Raw genomic sequence first — 22,493 nt, forward strand, 5'->3', positions numbered from 1 at the left:
TTTAAACTATGTAGGTTAACTTTCTGGAGAAAAGGTTGAGCTGCTTTAAAACTTTGTATTGGTGGGTGGGGCGAGCCAGCGCTGCCAGAGTCAAAACAGAGGCTCGTGGAACACTCGTACATTTTCCAACACCCTCGTTCCTTCTGCCACATCCCCTCCAAACCAACCCCCTAAACAAAGCTCTCCTTTTGCCAAGGGGTGATGCACCAAGTGAAGAACCTGGCAGAGTCTGAGGCCCTGCTGACGAGCCCCCCCAAGGTGTGCACCAACGGCTCGGGCACGCTGGGCACCACCACGATCAGCACGGGCACAGCCACGGCCGCCGGCAACGCCGCTGCCGAGCTGGGCTCGCCCAGCCTGCAGCACAGCCGGGAGGACTCGCTGGATCTGAGCCCCCAGGGGTAAGGGACTGCCTGGGAAAACACTTGGTTGGGTTGGGTTGGGTTGGGTGCTTTGTTGTGGTTTTATTTGCCCTCTGGTTTTTTTTAAATCCAGAGTGACATGGGCTGCCATATGTCAGCATTTTGCTGTGGTGTTTTCCTCTAAGCAACTAAAGTGTGGTGGTGTTGAAGCTTTCACTGGGTAGTTTGATCCATTTTATATTAAATGTTTAAAAGAAAAAAAAAGGACTAATGACATGATAGTTATGTTGTAATGATTATGAAACAATTCGCTGTTTTGAGCCACAACTGTAGTCTCATCTAACTATTGAGTACAGAGCAATTCTTTGAGAGCTATGGGGCATGGCTCCTTTCTGCTGGAGACTGAAGAAAAAAAGAAATCATCCATAAATTATTTTGTTGGAAGGCAACCAGTTTGAACACTTGTAGAATTAAAATCTCTTGTAGGAATAAATTATTTTCACGTTACGCAGTTTGGCCTCATTTTAAAGGTCAAGTGTTTGTCACTGCAGACCAGAACTGAAATATGTGAACTTTGTAAGTGTAGGGATTGGTGAGTAGAAATGCCACAAATTGCTGAAAAGGTGTTTTCTGGGCTTTAATAAGGGAGTCAGGTCCAATATCCAATGTCTCTTGGTGTTTATTCAGTAGAGGTTTGTACACTTATTTTTTCCTTCTTTTAAAGGGTAGTTAAATAAATGAATAAACAGATGGTTACGCAAATTAAAACGTGAAAATTGAGAGACCTCTGTTAAGTGTCACTTCTGCATTTGGCTGCTCATAACAGAAAGGTGACAGCAAGCAAACCCCCTTCTTTCTGAGAGTGGTCACCTTGTCCTGGCAATTCAAATAGGCCCTTTCTCCCAGAGTGAAGAGCATTCTCCATATTATGGGATAGAACCTGTTCTTTAATTCCTGAGGAAGTAGCTGGCAGATGCATCTTAAAATAAGGGGTGGGTATGTGTGTGAATATGATGGGTGGAAACATGTTTCTTTATTTTTAACTTTGTCCTGGACAGAAGACTCAGTGATGTTCTGAAGAGGAAAAGGCTGCCAAAACGAGGGCCAAGGAGACCAAAATACTCTCCTCCAAGAGATGATGAGAAGGTAGACAATCAAGGTAAATCATTGTTAAAATGGGATACTTTATCTCCTCCTAAAGTAAGTTTATAAGCTGCCAAAAGTGCTAGCTGTAAACAAACCTGTTGATTCTCTTTAATTTTGTCTTTACTTCCTCCAGCTAAAAGCCCTACAACTACTCAATCTCCTAAATCTTCTTTCTTGGCAAGTTTAAATCCTAAAACATGGGGAAGATTAAGCACACAGTCCAACAGTAATAATATTGAACCAGCACGAACAGCAGGAGTAAGTGGTCTTGCAAGGGCTGCTTCCAAGGATACCATTTCCAATAACAGGTACACACACAAAAAAGCCAAAATACATTGTAATATGATGGGGACTTTGAGCTGCTTGTGATAAACCATTGAGAAATTAAGGTAGAGAAAATAACCTCTTAGTAGTTTACAGTAGCATGGTGGGGGAAAACTGTAGAACTGAGGAAAATGATGCAAGAAGTGATCTGTAGAGAAGAGAACTTTGCTGTGTTGGAGTAAGAGCAAAGAGTTTTTTGTTTGTGACTGCTGTTTAACATGGAGAAAATCATACTCTGGCTGTATTTATTGTAATACTGGTGTATGCAAGTGCTGAGTGTGGCCAAATAAATGCCTTTTGTGTTCTTCTTTGCAGAGAAAAAATCAAGGGCTGGATTAAGGAGCAAGCCCATAAATTTGTAGAACATTATTTTAGCTCTGAAAACATGGATGGGAGCAATCCTGCACTAAATGTATTACAGAGACTTTGCACTGCAACTGAACAACTCAACCTCCAGGTCAGAAATGACGAACTTCATTGGAGCGGGGAGACATTTCTCAACTTGACTTGTGACCCATTATGGCTTGGAGTCATTTTTTGGAACGAGTCAATGAGCTCTGACACACATCACTTATGATAAAAGCCCAGTGTTAACAAGGGTATTTTGATTCCTAGCAATATGCCACTTACATAGCAGTTTATTTCAAATTTCGAAGTTACACAGTGAAGTGTTAGGGTTGACTTTAGACCTAAAGAACAACCCAGTTGGTAGTAAGAACTTCTGGGGTGGGGGGAGATCAAGAGGGGAAGTGGCTTTTTGGTAAAATGAGAGAAGAAATACAGATTGGGGCAAATCTGTGAGTGTCTCAAGTTGAGCCTGGCTTTTCAGACCGTTGTGATTGATAGGTGGTCTGTCAATCCTAAAGTAGCTCAAGAGCTGAGCCATGTTCTGTGCTTTGATCTAAACAATCATTTAAATATTAAACTCTCCTTCCTCTTCTCTCCCACATGGAAGTCATGTAAAATATATACCAGTCTGAGTTGTTTGGGTTTTTTTGGTGCATTGTGGGTTTTGTGTGTGTGTGATGGTTTTTTTGTGGTTTGTTTCTTTTTTGGGGAGGGAGGTGGTGGTGTTTTGTTCCTTTGTTTTTTAAAACAAACCCCACCTGTTTGGAGCTCATCTTTACCTCTCATGAGACATAAATGGGACCTTGCATTTCTCTGAAAATACAGAAAAAGCAGATGTTGCCTGTAGTGTCTCCCCTTAAACAGAGAAGTGCTTGTCCTCAGATTATTTGCTCTGTTCCTGCTTGTATTAAGTTACTCTACACTCCAGACTTTCCCCTTTTCCCTCTCCCTTTAGTAGAGCTCTTCCATGCAGTAGAAGGAAAACCAGGATTTTTTAAGCCCCTTAGTCCCTGGGTGGGTGGTAAAACACTCCCTTGCTGTGTTTCAGGTGGATGGTGGAACAGAGTGCCTTGTAGAAATCCGTAGCATTGTCTCGGAGTCCGACGTCTCCTCATTCGAAATCCAGCATAGTGGGTTTGTTAAACAACTGCTGCTTTATTTGACATCTAAAAGTGAAAAAGATGCTGTAAGCAGGGATATCAGATTGAAAAGATTCCTTCATGTATTTTTTTCTTCTCCAGTAAGTTTTCTTGGTTTTTGTTTTGGAATTCTTAGTTGTCTTTCTCTCCAGTTTTCTTTCTCGAAATGCCACCTGAGAAGGTTCAGTGTTGACCTTATTTTAAAGATGGAGTACAGAAGGAATGTTTGGTTATGTCTAAACTGTATAGCACTGCGACTTTCACATGGTTCTAAGTCTTTATAGGTCATGAACCTTTTTGAATACCCTGTAATTACACAAAATTCCACACAGCAGTGGAAAAAGTTCCATAAAGGCCAATTATCTGAGTCTGGAACAACTTGCAAGTTGCTTCTGTCTTTTAAGAAGTTGATATGGAAAGAGTTTGGGTTCTCTTTAGTCCTAAATACTGCAAGAAACTAATGTCCTGTTTTTAAAGGAATAAATTTAAAGTGGAAGAGAGGAAGGTAGATGACTACAACTTCCACAAAGCTTATTGCTCATGGCTAAGGGTGAATCCTTAAAATTTGTAGGGCTATTCAGTTGAAACCAGGAGAGAAAAGTATGTTCTTTGAAATAGGTCTTTCATAATCTTGTGATGTCATCTGGTCACCTGGATACTGCTGCTGCTTACAGTGAGAAGAGTGATTCTTAATTTCCCTTTTTTAAAATAATCTGTGGTATAAATTATTTAAGATGGATTAATTCAGGCATGTAATTAAAAGACTGGACTATATTTCAGCTTCCTGGAGAAGAGCCCCTTGGAAGATTAGAGCCATTAGAAAATGCACCTTTGCTGGCATTAGTCCATAAAATGAACAACTGCCTCAGTCAGATGGAACAGTTCCCTGTTAAAGTGCATGACTTCCCTAGTGGAAATGGAACAGGGAGCAGGTAAGGATTAATGCTCAGGTAACAGTTTTGTTAGAAGTTTTTTGTTTTCCAAAACTTGTTTGAAACAACACTAAATAATACTCCAGGAGGTAATGGAAGTAATAGCAACTTCTGACCTTGTTAAAGACAGAAGTGATTCCACAGTTGGCTTTCTTAGTCAGTGGAAGATTGAATATTTAACCAAAGGTTTGCTTACCATCTTGAAATGTCTCTCACTTAGATTGGAGGTGGATGTGTAACTTTAAATGCAGTCTCTAAATTTAAGCTTTAAAAATACAGAAGTCTTCCTTGTCCCCATGTAACAAACTCTGCAGAGAAACCATCTCTTTATTGCTGGGACACTGTTTTTAGTCAAATCATTCAACTGCAGAGAGTTTGTATTGCAGTGCTAAACTCTGTAGGTTCTGTTCTCTAGAGTGATAATGGATTGAGTGGTAACTCTTGGCTGTCAGTATGGTTTAAAATAGCTGTGGACCTGCCCTGAGTTTTAATATAAAGAATAAATTTGGAATCCAACTTGTTAGTTGTGCTTTAAGTAACACATTTAAGTGACTAAAGACCTATTTCTGCAATTTTTTATCTCTGCTTTTCTTTGATATGTCAACACTAGCTTTCATGCACTGTATCACAGTTAGGAACTCTATTTTAGTACAAGTTGCAAAGAAGGTTTGCAAGTATTTTTTTGGTGCTGGCTGAAAGCTCAGTTTGATTATAGACATATTCTTATGACTGTGTAGAAATTAGGAGAGGAGGAGCACTGAACATCAATTTTTGAAAACTCTTCTTTGTAGGAATGCCAAAAGTCTTCTGTGTCTCAGGTAGTAAAATAGTGTGCATTTTTTGGCAGTAATGGTGACACAACATCCATTGCACTGGATGAATTGGAGCCTCACACTGTAGCATTAATCTGACTAACATTAAAATTCAGGTCCTTATTGAAAAAAAAAATATAAATGAATACTTGCATCTTGGAAGGAAGTGCCAACTTCTGATCCTTATTGCACTGCAGGTAAATACAGCTCTAAATCTCCTGTGGCATCAGCTGACAATCTGAACAACTTCAGATTTCAAAAGCTGGGCTTTCTCTTAATCTGTGTAGCTTCCAGACTTTGTCCAACTTGAATTCTGGTGTTCTTGTAGAAGAAAACTTTTAAATCTATTTTTCCAAACTGTACTAGGTTATTTTTAGAGAAATAGTCTGACAAATAATACACTGTACCAGTGAAACTGTAAATGCATGTATAAAACTATTTTAATGCAATTATCGTTATTAGATTCTTTGTGTAGCAACTTTTTTCACAAATTATTTTGAGTTTTTCTCTTAACAGAGGATCCCAAGCTTTAAAATTCTTCAATACACATCAATTAAAATGCCAACTGCAAAGACATCCAGACTGTGCTAATGTGAAACAGTGGAAAGGTGGACCTGTGAAGATTGATCCTCTGGCTTTGGTACAAGCCATTGAAAGATACCTTGTAGTTAGAGGTATTTATATATTATACAGTAATTTCTGTTTTGCTTCTTGAAATAGTTGCTACTGTCAGGGTAGAGTTCATAAAAACCTGTGAGGGATTAAATGAAGACAAATGGGAGGCACCTATAAATAAATATATCTTGCTCACAAGGAGGAGACTTAAGATTGTAGAAAATCTTCTCCTTTTCTGGGACAAATTGTTTCATGCTGTAAACAGTTCAATCAAAATACTAACAGAAGTATAATCCACTTTACTGTCAGGCTGGCTGTAGCTTGACAGTTTGGATGCCAGATGTTGATGCTGAAATTTGTTCTAGCACTTCTGAATCTGACTGGTTTTAACTGATGCATTTTGGAACGATTTTAAGCAGTGGAATTTGTGAAAGTATCAGAGCATTGTCACATTTCATGTGGAAAAAAAACTGCTGAGGAAATCTCTCTTCTCTCTTGCCTCAGGCTATGGAAGAGTTAGAGAAGATGATGAAGATAGTGATGATGATGGGTCAGATGAAGAAATAGATGAATCTTTGGTGAGCTTTTGGCCTGGGAGCAAGGGGAGGGAGCAGTGTGGGGAGAAGCTTAAGTAAAAGCTGTGCAACAAGTTTTCTAACTTATATGGTTGGTTTTTTTGTTTTGTTTTGTTTCTTGTCAGGCTGCTCAATTCTTAAATTCAGGGAATGTGAGACACAGACTGCAGTTTTACATTGGAGATCACTTGCTGCCATACAACATGACTGTGTATCAGGCAGTCAGGCAGTACAGTTTGCAATCTGAGGAAGAGAGGGAGTCTACAGATGATGAAAGCAACCCGTTAGGAAGAGCTGGGATTTGGACAAAAACACACACCATTTGGTAAGTTGCCTGGAGAGATCAGGGAATAACTTCTCCAGTTTCCTAAATGCATATACATGGAGAAAATTGGAATACAGCCATCTTTCTTCTTTTTCTTTTCAAAACTGTGGAACTTTGAATTTCCTGATGTGCTTGGGATGCTTAAAACTTACTAAGAATTCATTGCTAGCTACTGATGTTCCTTTTAGCTTATGAACAGAGCTGATGAACAAGAAATGGGGAATCTTAGATGACATGTGCTAGATAGAGGGAAACTAACCACAAGCAGTAGAGGATGTGTTTGCAGGCTACACATAATGGTCAACTTCAAACTGGTGTTCTTAACTCATCGCTGTGCAGGTGTAAGTGTTCTCTGGCCAGACTTAGAGAGGAGCACTGACCTACAACTGTGCCTGACATTTCAGTGTTCAGCAGTGTCTTTTCCTAATCATGAAGTGTGCTAAAGAAAAAAAGTAGACAAACAAAACCAACCAACCACCAACCCCCCAAACCCCAGTCACTTGGGGGTTTTGTCTATACCTGCTGCTTCTCTCCTTCCAGTTCTCCCTCCTGACACACTTTGCTTCTGAGGGCCTCCCTTCAAAGGCTGGATCATATCCAAGTGCAAGTGTGCTTGCCTTTCTGCTTTTAACTGTCAATTCAAGTAGGATTCTGGTAATCAAAGAACTAACACTTTCATAAGTGCTTTCATTTCCATGTGAGCATTTCAAAACCATGTTTTTAACTTGTGTTGATGTTTTAGGTACAAACCCGTGCAGGAGGACGAAGATGGTAATAAGGACTGTGTTGGTGGTAAAAGAGGAAGGGCACAAACTGCTCCCACAAAAACCTCCCCTAGGAATTCTAAAAAACACGATGAGCTGTGGCATGGTGAGTGTGTTGCCTTGCTAATATATCAGCTTTCTTCCCCTTCCTTACAGAGATTTCACAGCAATGTTTGCAGACACCGTAGCGTTTCTTTTAAAGCAAGCCTAGTCTGAGAATAGTAAGCGTATATTAATCTGTATATTAAAACTAAAAATAAGGTATTTACTGAGTTGTTTACCTGAACTGTTGTAACCAAGTGAATGCCATGACTAATACTCCCCAGGCTCCTAATGATTAAATCTTGGGAAGACTGCTAATTGATTTGTTTTGCTAATGTGTTCTTTTTTTTCCTGCTAGACGGTGTGTGCCCTTCGGTATTAAATCCTCTGGAAATTTACCTCATATCTACTCCACCTGAAAATATAACATTTGAAGATCCTTCATTAGATGTTATTCTTCTTTTGAGAGTTTTACATGCTATCAGTCGATACTGGTATTACTTGTATGATGTGAGTAGAGCACTTTCTAAATCAGTTGTACCCTTTAATACAGACAGTTCTGTCCTCAAACCTTAAACTCTAAATAACCTTCTTCCCCTCTTTACTGGCCCCCACCATGACAGAATAATGCAAATTATTACTGTCATCTTCCTCTGCATGTTTCTCTAACTTCTGAAAAGATGAAGGCTGTAAATTCTTGTAATTGGCCATATTTTCTCTGTGGTGTGCTGAACACACTTCTCATGCTTCTTCCTTCTTTAAGTTCGAAATCCAGCATTACTCCTGGAAAGAAAATGAGCAGTAAAACTCTACTCAGTCCCTCTTTCGTGGCTTAGACTCTGGATGGCCGGAATGACAAAGCTTTTTGTTTCCTGTGATGATAAGCAAACCAGAAGCATTAAAGAAATGTCTTAATAAAGAGTACTTCTTTCAGCGTTTCTCTAACTAGAAATATTTGGTTTTATTTCACACAGAATGCAGTCTGCAAGGAGATAATCCCAACCTCGGAGTTCATCAACAGCAAACTGACAGCAAAAGCCAACAGGCAGCTCCAGGATCCTTTGGTCATTATGACAGGAAACATCCCCACTTGGCTGACAGAACTGGGGAAAACATGGTATGGGGGATCTGCTGTGGAGTGTCTCTGATCAGAGTCCAGTGGGCCTCTTGGCTGGGCAGCACAGCTGCATCACACATCACCAAACTCTTGAGAGTGCCAGAGGAGGGTAAAATGTAGTCCCAGAAGCCTTGCCAAGTTACATCAGTGACACTCTGATGGATGTTTACACCTCTGTTGCAGAATTTAAACCACCTACTAAGGGATAGAGTAGCTGCAAAGTTTAGACCACTTCTTACAGGAGTTTCTGAGCAATTTCAAGTTTTCTCATCGAAATTATGGTACTTGTTTATTCAGGAGGTGGTTTTCTCCTCTTAAACTGCTTAATGGCGTTCTTACCATACCAATGCATTTGTATTTGTTCCATAAAATTGCCTTTTCATTTAAATGCCAGTAGAGAACAAGTTAAAATACACGTGCCTTTGAGAACAGTGGAAGTGATAAATTAAAATAAAAAGTTTTTCTGGTAGCCTTTACAGATGATTTGAAATATTTTTGCAAGTGGTGGAAAGTAGAATCCTGGTGCTGCTGTAAGCAGGTTCTCATGCCTTCCCACTGTCAAATACAAGAGCTGGAGCCACTTTCTTAAAAATCTTTGCTCTGTTAGATTTACTAAACGTAAAACAGTCGTGAACAGGGAATTTTATTTTCTGATGCAAACTGCCTAGCTGAGGCATTCAGGTATTTTGAGTTATTTTTCAAGAAGAGTTAGAATTTTTTTGTGGCTCCTTCATTTATTGCATTTCTCTAGACACTTGTAAGCATTGTAACTAAAACTGAAGTGTGTCCTGGAAGGCTTCCTTTGGAGGAAGTGTGTAGTGAAGCACTGATTGCAGGCACACTACATTTATTTCTGTTTTGTTTTAAACTAAATGGTAGTCATAGGTCTACTTGGAACACAACTGACTAATCCCTTGCTCCTTCCAGCCCATTTTTCTTTCCGTTTGATACCCGCCAAATGCTGTTTTATGTAACTGCTTTCGACCGTGACCGAGCCATGCAAAGGCTGCTGGACACCAATCCAGAAATCAACCAGTCGGATTCTCAGGATAGCAGGGTGGCCCCGCGGCTGGACAGGAAAAAGGTAGGTATAGTTTGTTTAAACTGGAACGGGCGGTATCGCCTGTGAGAACACAGTGGTGAGCAGGGTGTGCAGCTGGAGGTGTTGGGGAGGTGGTTCTTGGTCTCTGAAGCCCCCGAGCTTTCAGAGAGCACAGCGTGATTCCCAGAGTGTTCCCGGAGTGTTCCCAGAGTGTTCCCGGAGTGTTCCCGGAGTGTTCCCGCCACCGACCGCGAGGTGGCAGGAGGGGGCCGCGGGATGGCCCTCCCAGCCGGCTCCATCCTCAGCCCGGCAATCACAGCATTCTTGGAGCTACACTCCACTAATGATTGCTGAGTTTTAGTTAAAAATAGCGGTATTTCCACATATTAGCTTGTAAACCTCTGCTTTGCTTGATTTTGATTTTTCAGGAGAATTCAAGCAGCGGGGTTTAGACCCTTAAGTGTTTTACCTGAACAAACAAAAATATTGCCCTTGTATTTGGGGAAGGTAAACCTCCTGTCACAGCATCATAAGCTGTAATTATGGTAAATTGAGGTGGTCTTGGATGCCTGCCTTGAGTTTGGAGAGATGTTACCTTAAAATAAGATCTGCTGTACAATCTTGAATACCTGTGGGGAAAAAAGACAAGAGGCACGAGAACCAAGTTAAAACAATATAGCTTCCAACACGTAGGAATCCTGGTGGTGGTGGGTTTTCTGGTTGGGTTTCAGCATCTTTATTCTGTTTTCCTCTCCCTATAATAATAATAATATAATAATAATAATAATAATAATATGTTATAGTCCTGTTGCCACATTCTTGCCAAGAGTAGTACCTATTGGTTACACTGTCACCATTGTAAGGCATTGGTTTTTCATTTTATGTGGGACATAGTAATTCCAAACAGTTTTCATTTAGAAGCAAGAATTATTTTATCAAAGTATTAGCTTATAAATTGTTGAACCGTGGAACTATTGGCGTGGGGTGGAAAAACTTGCATAACTGCTTTTTTTGCTGTTGTAACTGCCTGGGGAGCTGGGACTCACAGACACAATTTCACTACTTCAAACTTCTTTGATGTGCAGCGCACTGTGAACAGAGATGAGCTGCTGAAACAGGCAGAATCTGTGATGCAGGATCTGGGCAGTTCAAGAGCCATGTTGGAAATCCAGTATGAGAATGAAGTAAGTAATATCCAGTGCAGTCTAATTTAATCCCTCTTTGCTGAAGATTAATGCAAAATAGCTACAACCTTCCTAGAATGACTTGGTCAGACTCTTCCTCCTTCACATTGCTGGTGCTACAGAGTTTTGTCTGTTAATTACCCCTAATCCCCTCGGTTGTTATTTTTAGTTGCTAGGAGAAGCTCTTTGTGATTTAAATTTCGTAATCAATCTTATTCTGCAGAGCATGTTTTTTCCTAACTAAGCAAACAGCTGTGTGCATTTCCTCTGTAATATGACAACTAGGTGGTTAATAATACTTTTATTCCACTGTCATTCCCTCTGACATGTGGTCTTTCCAAGCTGCCTCTGTTGTGTTGTAAATGTTGGTGTAGTTACATTCTCTTAGATGCTTTTTGCAACACAGTCTTCTTTACAGCAAATAATGTCCTGTATTTCCCGGACTAGGTAAAGATTTTGATATTCAAACTGACGTAATGGACTAATTTGTTTACTTGTTTCTCTCATTTCCCCTCCTCTCCCCTCCCCCTCCTTCCCCTGAAGGTTGGCACAGGCCTAGGCCCCACACTAGAGTTCTATGCACTTGTATCTCAGGAACTACAGAGAGCAGACTTGGGCCTTTGGAGGGGAGAAGAGGTGACTTTAGCCAATCCAAAAGGTAATTGCTCTGCTGTCTAAACTACCAACATTGGTTAATAGTGAATTGATTCTAAGCTGACTTTAGTTACATAATCTCTAAGTCTGGTAACACACCCAGTGATAGAGTGGGATGATCTTTGTTGGTTTTGGTTTTGGATTTGTTTGTTTTGTTTTGTTTGGGGGGTGGGGTTTATAAGAAGCTTGAGGTTATATCTATCTGATTACCATTTTCAAACTTGAGCCTGGAATGAAACTAGAAGTGTATTTACTGAAGCACTTTCTTTTTTCTTTCTTCCTTCCTCAACAGGAAGCCAGGAAGGTACCAAGTATATCCATAACCTTCAAGGCCTTTTTGCACTTCCTTTTGGTAGAACAGCCAAGCCAGCTCACATTGCAAAAGTTAAAATGAAGTTCCGCTTTCTGGGAAAACTGATGGCCAAGGCAATCATGGATTTCAGACTGGTAAGAGTAAAGTATAAAATATGATTCTGAAGGGGTCAAATTAAAATAGTTATTCAGAGTGTTGAGGGATGAAAGCATGAAGAGTTGAATGGTGTTGCTTTCAGCTTTAGAATTAAGTGGTGGGGAGGAGGGCAGGGATGCAGCTGAACTTTTGAGGGGGAGAGGGTTGTTTGAGTTGAAGATCCTCATAGTGACTTCTGAGCCCATAGTGTTCAAAGGAAAAGCCATTACCTGGCATGTGTTGCAGCCTCTCTCCAGTCTTCTTTCAAGATCATTCTGGGCTTGTTGTTCTTCCAGCTGCAAGTTTGCTGATGGCTTTAATGCACATGCACTAAGCAGTCAGTTGTGTTTTCTCAATGGTGAATTTCTGGGGCGAAAACGATCGGTCACGGTGTTTTGGTGTGTGCTGGAACTAGGAAATAGTAAATAGTGTTCTAGGTCTAGTCAAGAGATAAGATAGCAAAAGATACACTTTTGGAAGATAGTTCAATACTAAACAGTTGAGTGCTTTGGTTTCCAGGTGGACCTTCCTCTTGGACTTCCTTTTTATAAGTGGATGCTGCGGCAGGAAACTTCCTTGACATCGCATGACTTGTTCAGTATTGATCCAGTGGTAGCCAAATCAATCTATCACCTTGAAGATATTGTAAGACAAAAGAAAAGACTTGAACAGGATAAAACACAGGTGGGAAAGCAGCCCTAAGAATGGAAGAGTGCAGCTGCACACATTTGGATTTTAGGATGTGGGAGTAATTCAGAGTGTGTGATGGGGCTTAATACTGATGATAATAGTGATAATGACTTCATTCTAATACAAAGTAGTTTTAATGTTATTGGATCAGTGGCTAGTAATTGTAAAGCAGTCTTTTTGTAAAGCCTAGCATGAGAAATACATCCTGGGATTCTTTTGTGTGATTAAACTCAGTCTAGAAGTATCTAAAACTGCCAGATGTTTGCCTGACTTCTCTTTTGGTTCACTTGGAAAAGACTTACTAACTTAAATATCTGAGGGAAAAAAAATCTATCCTTGATTCTTGAACATTCGAAAGGTTTGGCTTTTTTATTGGTTGGTTTAGTCAAATTTTTAGATTTTTAGAAGTGTCTTTTGTGTTGGGTTATTTTCCCCTCCTCCCCTGAAGAGGTGAATGCAGAACTATGTAAACTGTCACAATGCAGGAGCTTACAGGTTCTCTCAGACACCCAGAAAAGTCTCTTTGAAGGTTATCCACTGTTTAGCTGAAAATAGTACAGTTCTCTGTGGCAGAATGGTGATGAAAGGTCTTTGGCATGCATGCTTTTTCTAGCATCCAATGTTAATAGAAGGTAGCAGTTAATACCCTAATTTATACTCTTAATATATCTGCTTTGTTACCAGTGAAGTTATTGCAAGCTTGTGGGCCTTTGTTCCTCTTCACCTCTCAGTCTCACTCTCTCAACTTTGTCACTGCTGTAATTTCCCAACAAGAGTTTGAGACACCTGAAACCTGGTGGATGAAAGCTGAAAAATGTCAGTATGCATGCCAGATATGGATGCTGTTAACTGTTCTAAGGAAAAAACATAAATAAGAGCCTTAGCTTATTACCCAGTTCCTTATCTTGCAGTCGTGTTTTCTAGGTACATAATAGGCCAGAAGTCCAAGTAATCCCAAAATTGCTAGGAAAAAAGTACTCCTATGATCTCTCCAGTGTATCCATTAAGCTGATTGGTTTGGTTTGTCTTGGTTTACTGTTCTATGTGAAAACTACAGAAGGAAAGGCAAGGAGTACTGTGACACTTTCAGTGATAATATCCTTATAGAAACATCTGCTGAACTTTTGGATGAGTTCATTGGAATGAATTGTTTCTCACTGGTTTTCACTTCCCATGTTTTAGACCAAAGAGAGTCTGCAGTATGCATTGGAGGCTCTGACCATGAATGGCTGCTCAGTGGAAGATCTGGGGCTGGACTTCACCCTTCCTGGGTTTCCCAACATAGAACTGAAGAAAGGGGGGAAAGACACACCGGTCACCATCCACAATTTAGAGGAGTATCTCAGAGTATGTAAAAACAATCCTAAAGTTGTCTTTATTCTTGCTCCCTGGTAGTTTGTCTCCATGTACATTTCAGTTCCTTGTCACGAACCAGGCACTGCAGGAATTTTCCTACTGATCATTTCTCCTCTGCACAAGTTTAATGACCACAGAAAAACTGTTTGAACCCTCGTCAGTGCACCTGACTTGAAAATGTTATAGCACAAAAATTCAGTCATAAGAAGTTTGTTCTGTTGGAGAAAGTGTTGTAAGTGGACTCACATCAGCTCTGGACTTTCAGCACATTTTAACAAGTTCCCATATCTGGGTTATGAGAGTGAATTTGTTAGCAATAGTAATTTAGCATCTGCTACCCAGTGGCCTTTGAGTTGCTGTAATAATAGTGTAATTTTTTTGGACTTAGACTTTTGACTCAAAACTGAGCTGATGTTTTCTAAATTAGAGTAGTAGTGTTTAGTCAAAAAAAAAAGGCAACAAACAAACCCTCCAAAACAAACAAATTTAACCCCCCAAATTTAACATTTAACCCCCCAAAACAAACAAATAAAACCCATGAAATACAGACACAAGAAACCCCAAACCATGATAGGTAAGGAAAAGAAAAAGCATTGCCATAATAAGTTGACAGGACACCTGTGTATTAATTTATTCCTGTGTCAAAAGGGACATAAGGCATAGAAAAGAAAACCAGAAGGTTGATACTGCTGAACAAAGGGAGGAAACTGGAAAAGAGGTGAGGGAAGACAGGAACTGTGCAATACTATCCCTGAAATCACGAGTGGGATGGAGGTAAATTACTAAATTTACTAAATAAGTCATTTCCTGAGAGCAGGGTTTGCTGCCCTTTCACTCTGGTGACTGGAGTTTTAAAGCACTGATAAGAAACACATCTGATGTTCAATAAGGGTCATAAAAGCTCCTGCATGTGAACTGAGAACTTCACAAAGTTATTCCATAATCCTTACAACTGAATATTGAGCAGTTGCTGTTCATCCTGCAGTTGAAAATGGTTACCTATCCAGTTCTCATGTATTTATGTGTTGAAAGTGAATCCTGCTAGTCAGGAATCACTTACAGAATTAAAGATATTTTGATATAAAGCTGTTTCCAGACTGAACAGATGGACAATACAAACTACCACAGTTTGTTAGAAACATAACTCAGCAGTCTCTATTTTACTGAGCAAAGTTTGTTTCAAGTCTGGTTTTCATACAGTTTGCAGTCATTTTTTTCTTCTAGGTCGCTCATCTCAGGTGTCTGATACACTGAGAAAGGCTTGCAGACAGCTCAGATGTCCTGGAGTTGTCCTGTTGCAGGCCTCTGACACTGTAAAGGAAAAGCAGGTTACTACAGAAAGCTTGTCCTCCTCTCTAAGCAACTTTTGGAACTGTTTTCTTAAGGACACCTGTGCAGTTTTTCTACCCCTGGTCCTTATAGCATTACACACTTGATGTGAAGGGAATAGAAAAGATTTCAGGGAGAACTGGTGTGCTCTCTATCACAGGTGTGATGAATTGCATTTTAGAAACAGTTTATTTATCAGCTGCCCTGTGCAGCTCCCTGTGGGTCAGCTGCCCTGCTCTTGAAAATTTTATTTCCATTAAAATTCTGTGTGTGGATTAACATTACAAGTAGGCAGTGAAGGTAGAATATCCTGCTGTTGCTGTTCATGCCTCTCACCATCATGTCACTCCACCCTCTACCTCCCTTTTTTCCCCAAAGGACAGATTCCCACAGGAGCTGCCTTTATCAGAAAGTAGAACCACTTCAGCTACCAGGATAGTGAAAGACTTGATTCTCTATTTTTTCTTTTTTATCCCCTTCTCCCCTGTACTACAAAGAAAGAGGCCAACTTACTGCTTCTAAATTTGTGAACAAAAAGCTTCAATAGTCTAGTGCATCTCACACAACTGAAATTCAGCTCCTCTGTAGCAAAGCCCATCAGCAGATCCTTTCTGGAACAAGTGACTCTTCAGTTATTGGGACAGGGTTAAATATTTGCTTCAGGAGTCCAGCAATATCCTTGAAGTGTTTATTCACATTCAGATGGAGAACTTTAATCAGCATCACCGGTCAGAGCTTTTAACAGATTTTAAAACCAGCAGCCCTGTGCTGACAACACATCTTTTATAACCAGCCTTTATTTTCTGCTGGAGTTGAGGGTGTACAAGGCAAGTGTAATCATCAAAAGCACTGACTGACAAAAGAATCTGAACTTGACAAAATATCTATTATTTTTTAATTTAATAAAGCAATACTGCCTGTGGGAGATCTGTTTAAAAGAAATTTCATCTCGTTTGTGCCATATTCCCTCCCTTCCCCCAGTGATTATCATTTCAGTGTGTGCTGTCTACTTTGGAGGTGAATTTAATATTGAGGAGGTAACTACAGAAAACAGAAGAATCACACTCAAAAAGCCTCCCATGTATTCTTGTAATATTAAGCTACTTAATATATCAAACAGGGTAGAACTGACTATATATTAGAACTATATATTAGAAAAGGGATCCATATGTTTCCATGGGGGAAAGTAATATAATTGCCAATGATTCTCTAAGGATTTCTGCTTCAGTTGCTGAATTCTGAGTGGTGGAGAGAGAGAACACCTGGGTTAGGCTTCTAAAAATAGGAAGCATTCGGATTTGCAGGCTCATTCTAACCAGCTATTCTGAATTCTCTTTATTTGTGTTGTTAAAAACAAAGGCAAATAAGTTGTTTAAATTCCACGTGACTTTGATGTTCAGGGTAATGTAAGTTGTGAATTAAGGCAGAATGAGGCAGTGCTGTAGAGCAGCTCCACAGATCCCTGTTCAGACTGCTGGAACTCCAGGCAGTGGATGGTGAGACTTGTGGAGTTTTGCTTCTGCAGCTGGGCCCTTTGGTACAGTCATGATCATCCCACGCTTCCTACCTTCAAACTGATTGCTTTTTCCTGTGTGTTTTTTGTCTCTGCCTGCAGTTGGTTATATTCTGGGCACTAAATGAAGGTGTTGCCAGACAATTTGACTCCTTCAGAGATGGATTTGAATCGGTCTTTCCCCTCAGTCATCTTCAGTACTTCTACCCCGAGGAGGTTGGTGAATGTGGTTTTGCTGATGCTTTTATAACCTTCCCTGGGTGTGTATGGGCAGTGTGAACCTGGGTGCAGGGCATCTGTGACAGTTGATGGCATCACATTTCTAATGCATGTTAGTCCAACTCAGTGTCCCTGGAACTGCAGACTTAAATGTTAAAGATTTCTGTGTTCAGTGGTCATTTACTGAATGCTTTTGTGAGCAGCTCCGTTTTCCTTGAAATTGTGTTTCCAGCTTTTCTGAGAAAAGTGCCTGAGTTTATATTTGGATGCTCTGATTCCTTGTACTGCAGTAGCTCTGAATAGCTCCCCACAGATGTGGATGCTACCTGGATGTTCTATGGAAACAATAAAAAAAGTGAGGGTGAAGGGGTAAAGGATAAGGATAGTTTGTCTTGCCTTGTTCTCACCACCATCATATAAATTTCCTTGTAAAATGCTTATGGTCTTAAGTGGACTGAATTGAGTCACAGTTATAGTTGTCTGGACTAGAAGAGATAATGTTTTATTATTCTCCCTTTAAGGAGTCTATTTGAAGACTGTACTTCGAGGGTTTTTTTTTACCTTCATGAACTTACACCTTTGACTTTAGAACAAACATTAAAGCATGCTCTGGAACAGTGTGTTAGCCAAGCCTTCGTGGGACTCTCATGTTCTTGGTGCTTTGCAATGTGAGAGTCTCCTAAAGCTGAGACCTGTAGCTACTCTGGTGATTATTCTTCATCACCTCTGCTGGTACAGCTTTCAAAGGCACCACCACTTTTTCTTTTCCACAACAAATTTAAGGCAAGTTAAAATGTCAGGTTATTCTGGTTTATCCAGTGTTTCATCCACTTGTCCACTTTGTGGTATATGTGATGCTTTTCTGTCTTGTCAGTGGCATGGTTTGAAGCTTGCTTCTCCTTGGGATTTTAAAATGCAGATGATGGTCTGTTGCTGACCTGCCAGGACAGCTGCTCAGATTTAAGCCATAGGAATAGCCTGAGACAGAGCTTTTCCCTGATGGAAAATACACGTGGGATCTCGTGTTCTGTTGCTGATCCCTGTCCAGCCATTTGAACCTCTTTACAAGCCATGCCTAAGCTATTACCAAGAACTTGTAAAATTCTTTTACTTATGGACAGAAGAGCTACGTGTGTCAAACCTCTGGTGTTACTGAGACTGGGGCTTTTCACCTCCCTGTGTGTCCTGGAAGGATGGCAGCAGAAACTTTTAATGTTTTGGCTACTGTAGCCTGGCATCTCTGCTTGCCCAAATCCATTGACAGAACAGGCAGAATAACTGAAGTGCAGAACTGCTGTCTGACAGATCCATTTCTGTCTAATGACTGTTCTTTTTTCTTTCAAGGAGGATCTCACATTTCTAAAATGCAAACGTAAAGGCTCTATTTCTCACATTCCTCCAGATTTCTTTTTAAAAATTGTGAGATTTCATCAAGCCGTGGCATTTTTGATTCTCCAGTGTAAATTGCTTATTAGGACTGTCTCTGTTCTAAGAGATTCAGCATCTCACGTGGTGGTGGATTGTGTGCAAAGGCAGATCCAGGAAATGAGGCGGTCACTGGGATGGTTGTTGAATCCAAAGTATTTGGGTGGATTGCTTGGTGTGACAGAGCTGGTTTTGCACCGAGCCATCCCCACAAGCAGAGCACTGTGCTGGTGTTGAGTGCTCATCCTGCCTCAGGTTCCAAAGGGGAACGCTCATTCCTTGTCTCGTTTCACAGTTGGAGCAGCTCCTGTGTGGCAGCAAAACAGACACTTGGGATGCCAAGACTCTGATGGAATGTTGCAGGCCTGACCACGGTTACACACATGACAGGTAACAGGGGGTGGTCTTGTTAAAAAAACCAAAACCACACAAAAACCCAAAACCAGTAGAAAATACCTTTTAAATAACTTTGATCTATTGTTATGCAAGCTGAAGGAATTACGTAAAATTTATTTGAAAATATTCATACTGCACTGAATATGAATCTGATGCAGTAATTTTAATGGCAAACAAAGTAACATTTTCTTGGTTCTCTTCCCTCAGTCGAGCAGTGAAGTATCTCTTTGAAATTCTCAGTAGTTTTGACAGTGAGCAGCAAAGACTGTTCCTTCAGTTTGTGACGGGGAGCCCCAGACTGCCTGTAGGAGGTAGGTTTTTCCTTATTACATATTGCTGTATCTGGAATCACTGTTAATAATGCAGTTCAGAGTAAGTGGATTGCTTCAGTGTAGGGAAAAATTATTAGAGGTTCATACTGGTTTGACATTTCTAATTTCAGAGGTGACTGCATAGACTTGAGGTATAATTTTCATAACCTTAACGTTAATCTCCTGATACTTTATTCATTTGACTCTTCAGGTTTAATTTGTTACCAGAAAACCTATCAGAGGGCAAAAAATAGTTCAAAATTTAAACAAAGCTATAAAAGCTCCTAATACTGTATTTCTTGGCTAGAGGTGCATTAAGGTATGTCAACAAAATGATGCATTGCTACCTGGAAACAATCTCTTTCCTAGAAAGGAGACAATACCAGCACAGTGTTCATTTTGTTCAATTTCTCCCCCTTTTGAATTTTAGAATTCAAGTGAGAGGCAAGGAGGAAAACAGAGGAATTGGCTGTCTTTGCTAGGAACCATTGTAGAACACACACTTTACTGTATTCTCAGTACTTTGCAAGTCAAAACAATTTATGCATCTGTTCCATTACTTACGTTCTTTGGGATTTGTGGGGGGAAGAGTTGATTTTTTTTTTTAAGTATTTTTGTAGAGCTCTTTTATGGAGAGGTGGTGCAGACAGGATTGAAGGTTAGGAGTGTAAAAACAGAAAAGGTATTATAGTCATAGATAACTCCTCAGAATCTTAACACGTGTGTGAAGCCAACAAACTCTTACAAATATTATGGTTGGAATAGGGTTTTTACACATGCAGACCACAATTAGAGTGATTCATCCAACTTACTTCTTTTTTTTAAATTGATATGGTAAATCTAATCTACAGAGAGGATTTCAGGTGTTTTTTAGGTTGCTGCATGGCCTTATTGAGCCGTATCCTAACCCTGTGAGCGATGGGGCTGAGGTCAGCTGTGCCTGGGTGCTGTCACTGCTGGGTGTCTGCAGGGTCAGCTGGGGCTTTCCAGGAGGAGCAGCCTTGTTCTGACTCTGTGTTTTCTCCCTGCCAGGTTTCCGAAGTCTGAACCCTCCGCTGACGATTGTACGCAAGACCTTTGAGTCCACGGAGAACCCGGATGATTTCCTCCCCTCAGTAATGACTTGTGTGAACTATCTCAAACTGCCGGACTATTCCACTATCGAGATCATGCGCGAAAAACTCTTGATAGCTGCGAGAGAAGGGCAGCAGTCATTCCATCTTTCCTGATCACAATGAAAAATGCAATGTCTGCCTGTTACAGCAAAAGAGAAAACTCATGATTCTTTTCTAAATATATCACCTGAGTCAAGGAAACGTGTTACGCCTTCTTGTTGTAGAAAAACGGCTTGCAGATTATAAACAAAGACACTTGGTTGATATTCATTAAAAGCCCCTATGGACTTAAAAGTGATCAGGCCCCAAAAGTTGTTGTGACAAGGTTTCTTTAGCAAGTTCTTGTTTAAATTATCATTTATTTGATGAGTGAAGTTTTTAACTTGCTTTGCTGTGTGAAATTTAAAAAGGGATGTTTTTCCAGGCTGGAACAATAAATGTCGCTGTGCAGTTTAATACTGGGCTGTGTGTATCCATCTAGCTAAGTCTGAAGTTTTTCCTCCAAAGACAACTTTTGTACATAAGTACAGAAATTAAAACACGACATGTATTTGACAAATCTAGTTTAGTAGACTAGTTCTGTGTACCCTCACCTGCCTCTAATTTGACCCATCCTCATGTATTGTCTGATGTGCAATTCACTTGGTTCTTTTTTGTGTGCAACATTCAACAATTGTTACGTTTTGGTTAGCGTGGGCATTTAACTGCTCCACGCCTCTTTCTCTGATTAAGATAATTTAAATTTTACTGAAATCAAATATATATTGTCAATATAATTCAGCCTTTGTAACTAGGTAGAACCTTTCTTATAGCTTAGTTTTACTGTAGTGGTAGGTTATAATGGTGACAGTCGTTACCAGTGGGCGCTCCAGAGCTGTTTACACAGTGATTCAGGCAGCAAAAGCCTCTTACTGGAGGCGAGGAAGAATTATTTCTTTCATGTAGTTGAAGTCCAACAGCTTGGGCTGGCCAGTGTGTATTGTGGTAAGGCCAGAGCATTTCCAATTGATGTAAAGTTTTTTAAAAGACAAATTAGTTGTTCCATTCCCTGTTTGAGTAAACAGTTTTCTTGTTCTTGATCTAAGTTCATGATTAATTTTGTAGTTTTTTTCTTTTTTTTTTCTGCCTTTTTTTTTTTTCTTTCCTTACCCCCCACCAGTGCTAGCTTGGAACAAGCAGTTCAGCCTTTGTCTTTTGACACAGATAAAGCACCTGTAAGCAATGCTCTGTCCAACTGTTTTATGTGCTGATTTCTCAAATCTGCAATAATTTACTTCATCAGGTTAATGTTTTTACCTGAATATAAATAAAAAAGTTTGCTTCACCTTTTTGTTCATAGTTTTGTACTGTATGCCTAAAGCTCAATTGTGTAAATTACTGTAACGCAAGTAAATCATCCTAAATCTACTTGGCTAACAACCTGCAACCTGTGGATGATTTACTACTAAAACAAGACCTTTTAAGACCTCCAACTCAGAGGGAAATTTTTTTTCCTTTCTATGGGTTCAAAAAACGGGCAATTTACAAATATTCCTGAGATGTACCTGCTACACAGTTGATCTCTACGAAAACGTGATAGTTAATGACTTTTATTCAACTTTGAGAAATCAAAATTCATTTCAGTGCTTAGACATTGTTAAACCCTGGCTAATCAGGTTAGTGTTTCCCCTTAAACTAACGAGCTTTCTTTCGTCTAGCCGAAGAACTTGCACTTCCAGAACACGTTAACGGACGTTCTTCCGGGGAACATTCCCAGAATTACATGTGGCTGCTCACACCAGTGCCACTGAGATGTAACACAGAGCTGTTCATGAGCACGAGTAGAATGTGAAATCCTTGCACAAAGAACCTGATAACTGAACAGTTTTTGCTCCTATTAAAGCTGACGGAGGCGCCTCACACTGTCCATGCAGTAACGGTGGCGCCCCGGCCGCCGTAGCTCTCACTCATCTTCAAGGCAGTGTCTAAACGATGGACTGGTGTTGCAATTGTTCTGAGAACTTGATCAAAACTGAGCACAAACAAAAGTGTTTATAGTGTGTGGATAGCAATTTGTTCATTTTCTAAGGTTCTATATTTTAAAGAAAAAACTGACTTGTGTAAAAAAGAAAAAAAAAGAAAAAAGCTAATATTTTGTATTAAAATATCATGTGTATTGATATTTTTTTTTACCCATGTTGTCTCCCTCTAGAATCTGGCTGTCATCGACTTTGAAATTTTGAGGAGCTTTCAAATTTGATACATAGCCTTTGTGTAACTTTCAGTGGGAAAAGAAGTTGTTGGTTACCTATTTAAAAAGGAAGAGAAGAG

At 40.0% G+C, this 22,493-nt stretch overlaps 1 protein-coding gene across 6 annotated transcripts in view; it reads left to right on the forward strand.

Moving 5' to 3' along the window:
• Positions 1-21,507, forward strand: part of TRIP12 (thyroid hormone receptor interactor 12) — a 77,177-nt gene extending 55,670 nt beyond the window's left edge. For 4 of the 6 annotated variants that reach the window (XM_050307723.1, XM_050307726.1, XM_050307728.1 and 1 more), the window contains 22 exons: positions 197-401; positions 1,421-1,521; positions 1,642-1,816; positions 2,148-2,289; positions 3,229-3,420; positions 4,100-4,251; positions 5,565-5,737; positions 6,183-6,256; positions 6,379-6,578; positions 7,321-7,448; positions 7,743-7,894; positions 8,359-8,501; positions 9,429-9,585; positions 10,629-10,727; positions 11,271-11,385; positions 11,674-11,828; positions 12,349-12,513; positions 13,702-13,866; positions 16,820-16,933; positions 18,657-18,751; positions 18,965-19,068; positions 20,101-21,507. In XM_050307723.1, the coding sequence (XP_050163680.1) occupies positions 197-401; positions 1,421-1,521; positions 1,642-1,816; positions 2,148-2,289; positions 3,229-3,420; positions 4,100-4,251; positions 5,565-5,737; positions 6,183-6,256; positions 6,379-6,578; positions 7,321-7,448; positions 7,743-7,894; positions 8,359-8,501; positions 9,429-9,585; positions 10,629-10,727; positions 11,271-11,385; positions 11,674-11,828; positions 12,349-12,513; positions 13,702-13,866; positions 16,820-16,933; positions 18,657-18,751; positions 18,965-19,068; positions 20,101-20,297 (3,203 nt within the window). In that variant the 3' untranslated portion in view covers positions 20,298-21,507. The remainder of the gene's footprint in view (positions 1-196; positions 402-1,420; positions 1,522-1,641; positions 1,817-2,147; positions 2,290-3,228; positions 3,421-4,099; positions 4,252-5,564; positions 5,738-6,182; positions 6,257-6,378; positions 6,579-7,320; positions 7,449-7,742; positions 7,895-8,358; positions 8,502-9,428; positions 9,586-10,628; positions 10,728-11,270; positions 11,386-11,673; positions 11,829-12,348; positions 12,514-13,701; positions 13,867-16,819; positions 16,934-18,656; positions 18,752-18,964; positions 19,069-20,100) is intronic. The other 2 variants (XM_050307725.1, XM_050307729.1) reach the window with 1 other exon arrangement.
• The last annotated feature ends 986 nt before the right edge of the window (positions 21,508-22,493 follow it).

This window comes from Myiozetetes cayanensis, unplaced genomic scaffold (assembly GCF_022539395.1).
Source record: "Myiozetetes cayanensis isolate MyiCay16 unplaced genomic scaffold, myiCay2020 scf13, whole genome shotgun sequence".
In the NCBI taxonomy this organism is placed as follows: Eukaryota; Metazoa; Chordata; class Aves; order Passeriformes; family Tyrannidae; genus Myiozetetes; species Myiozetetes cayanensis.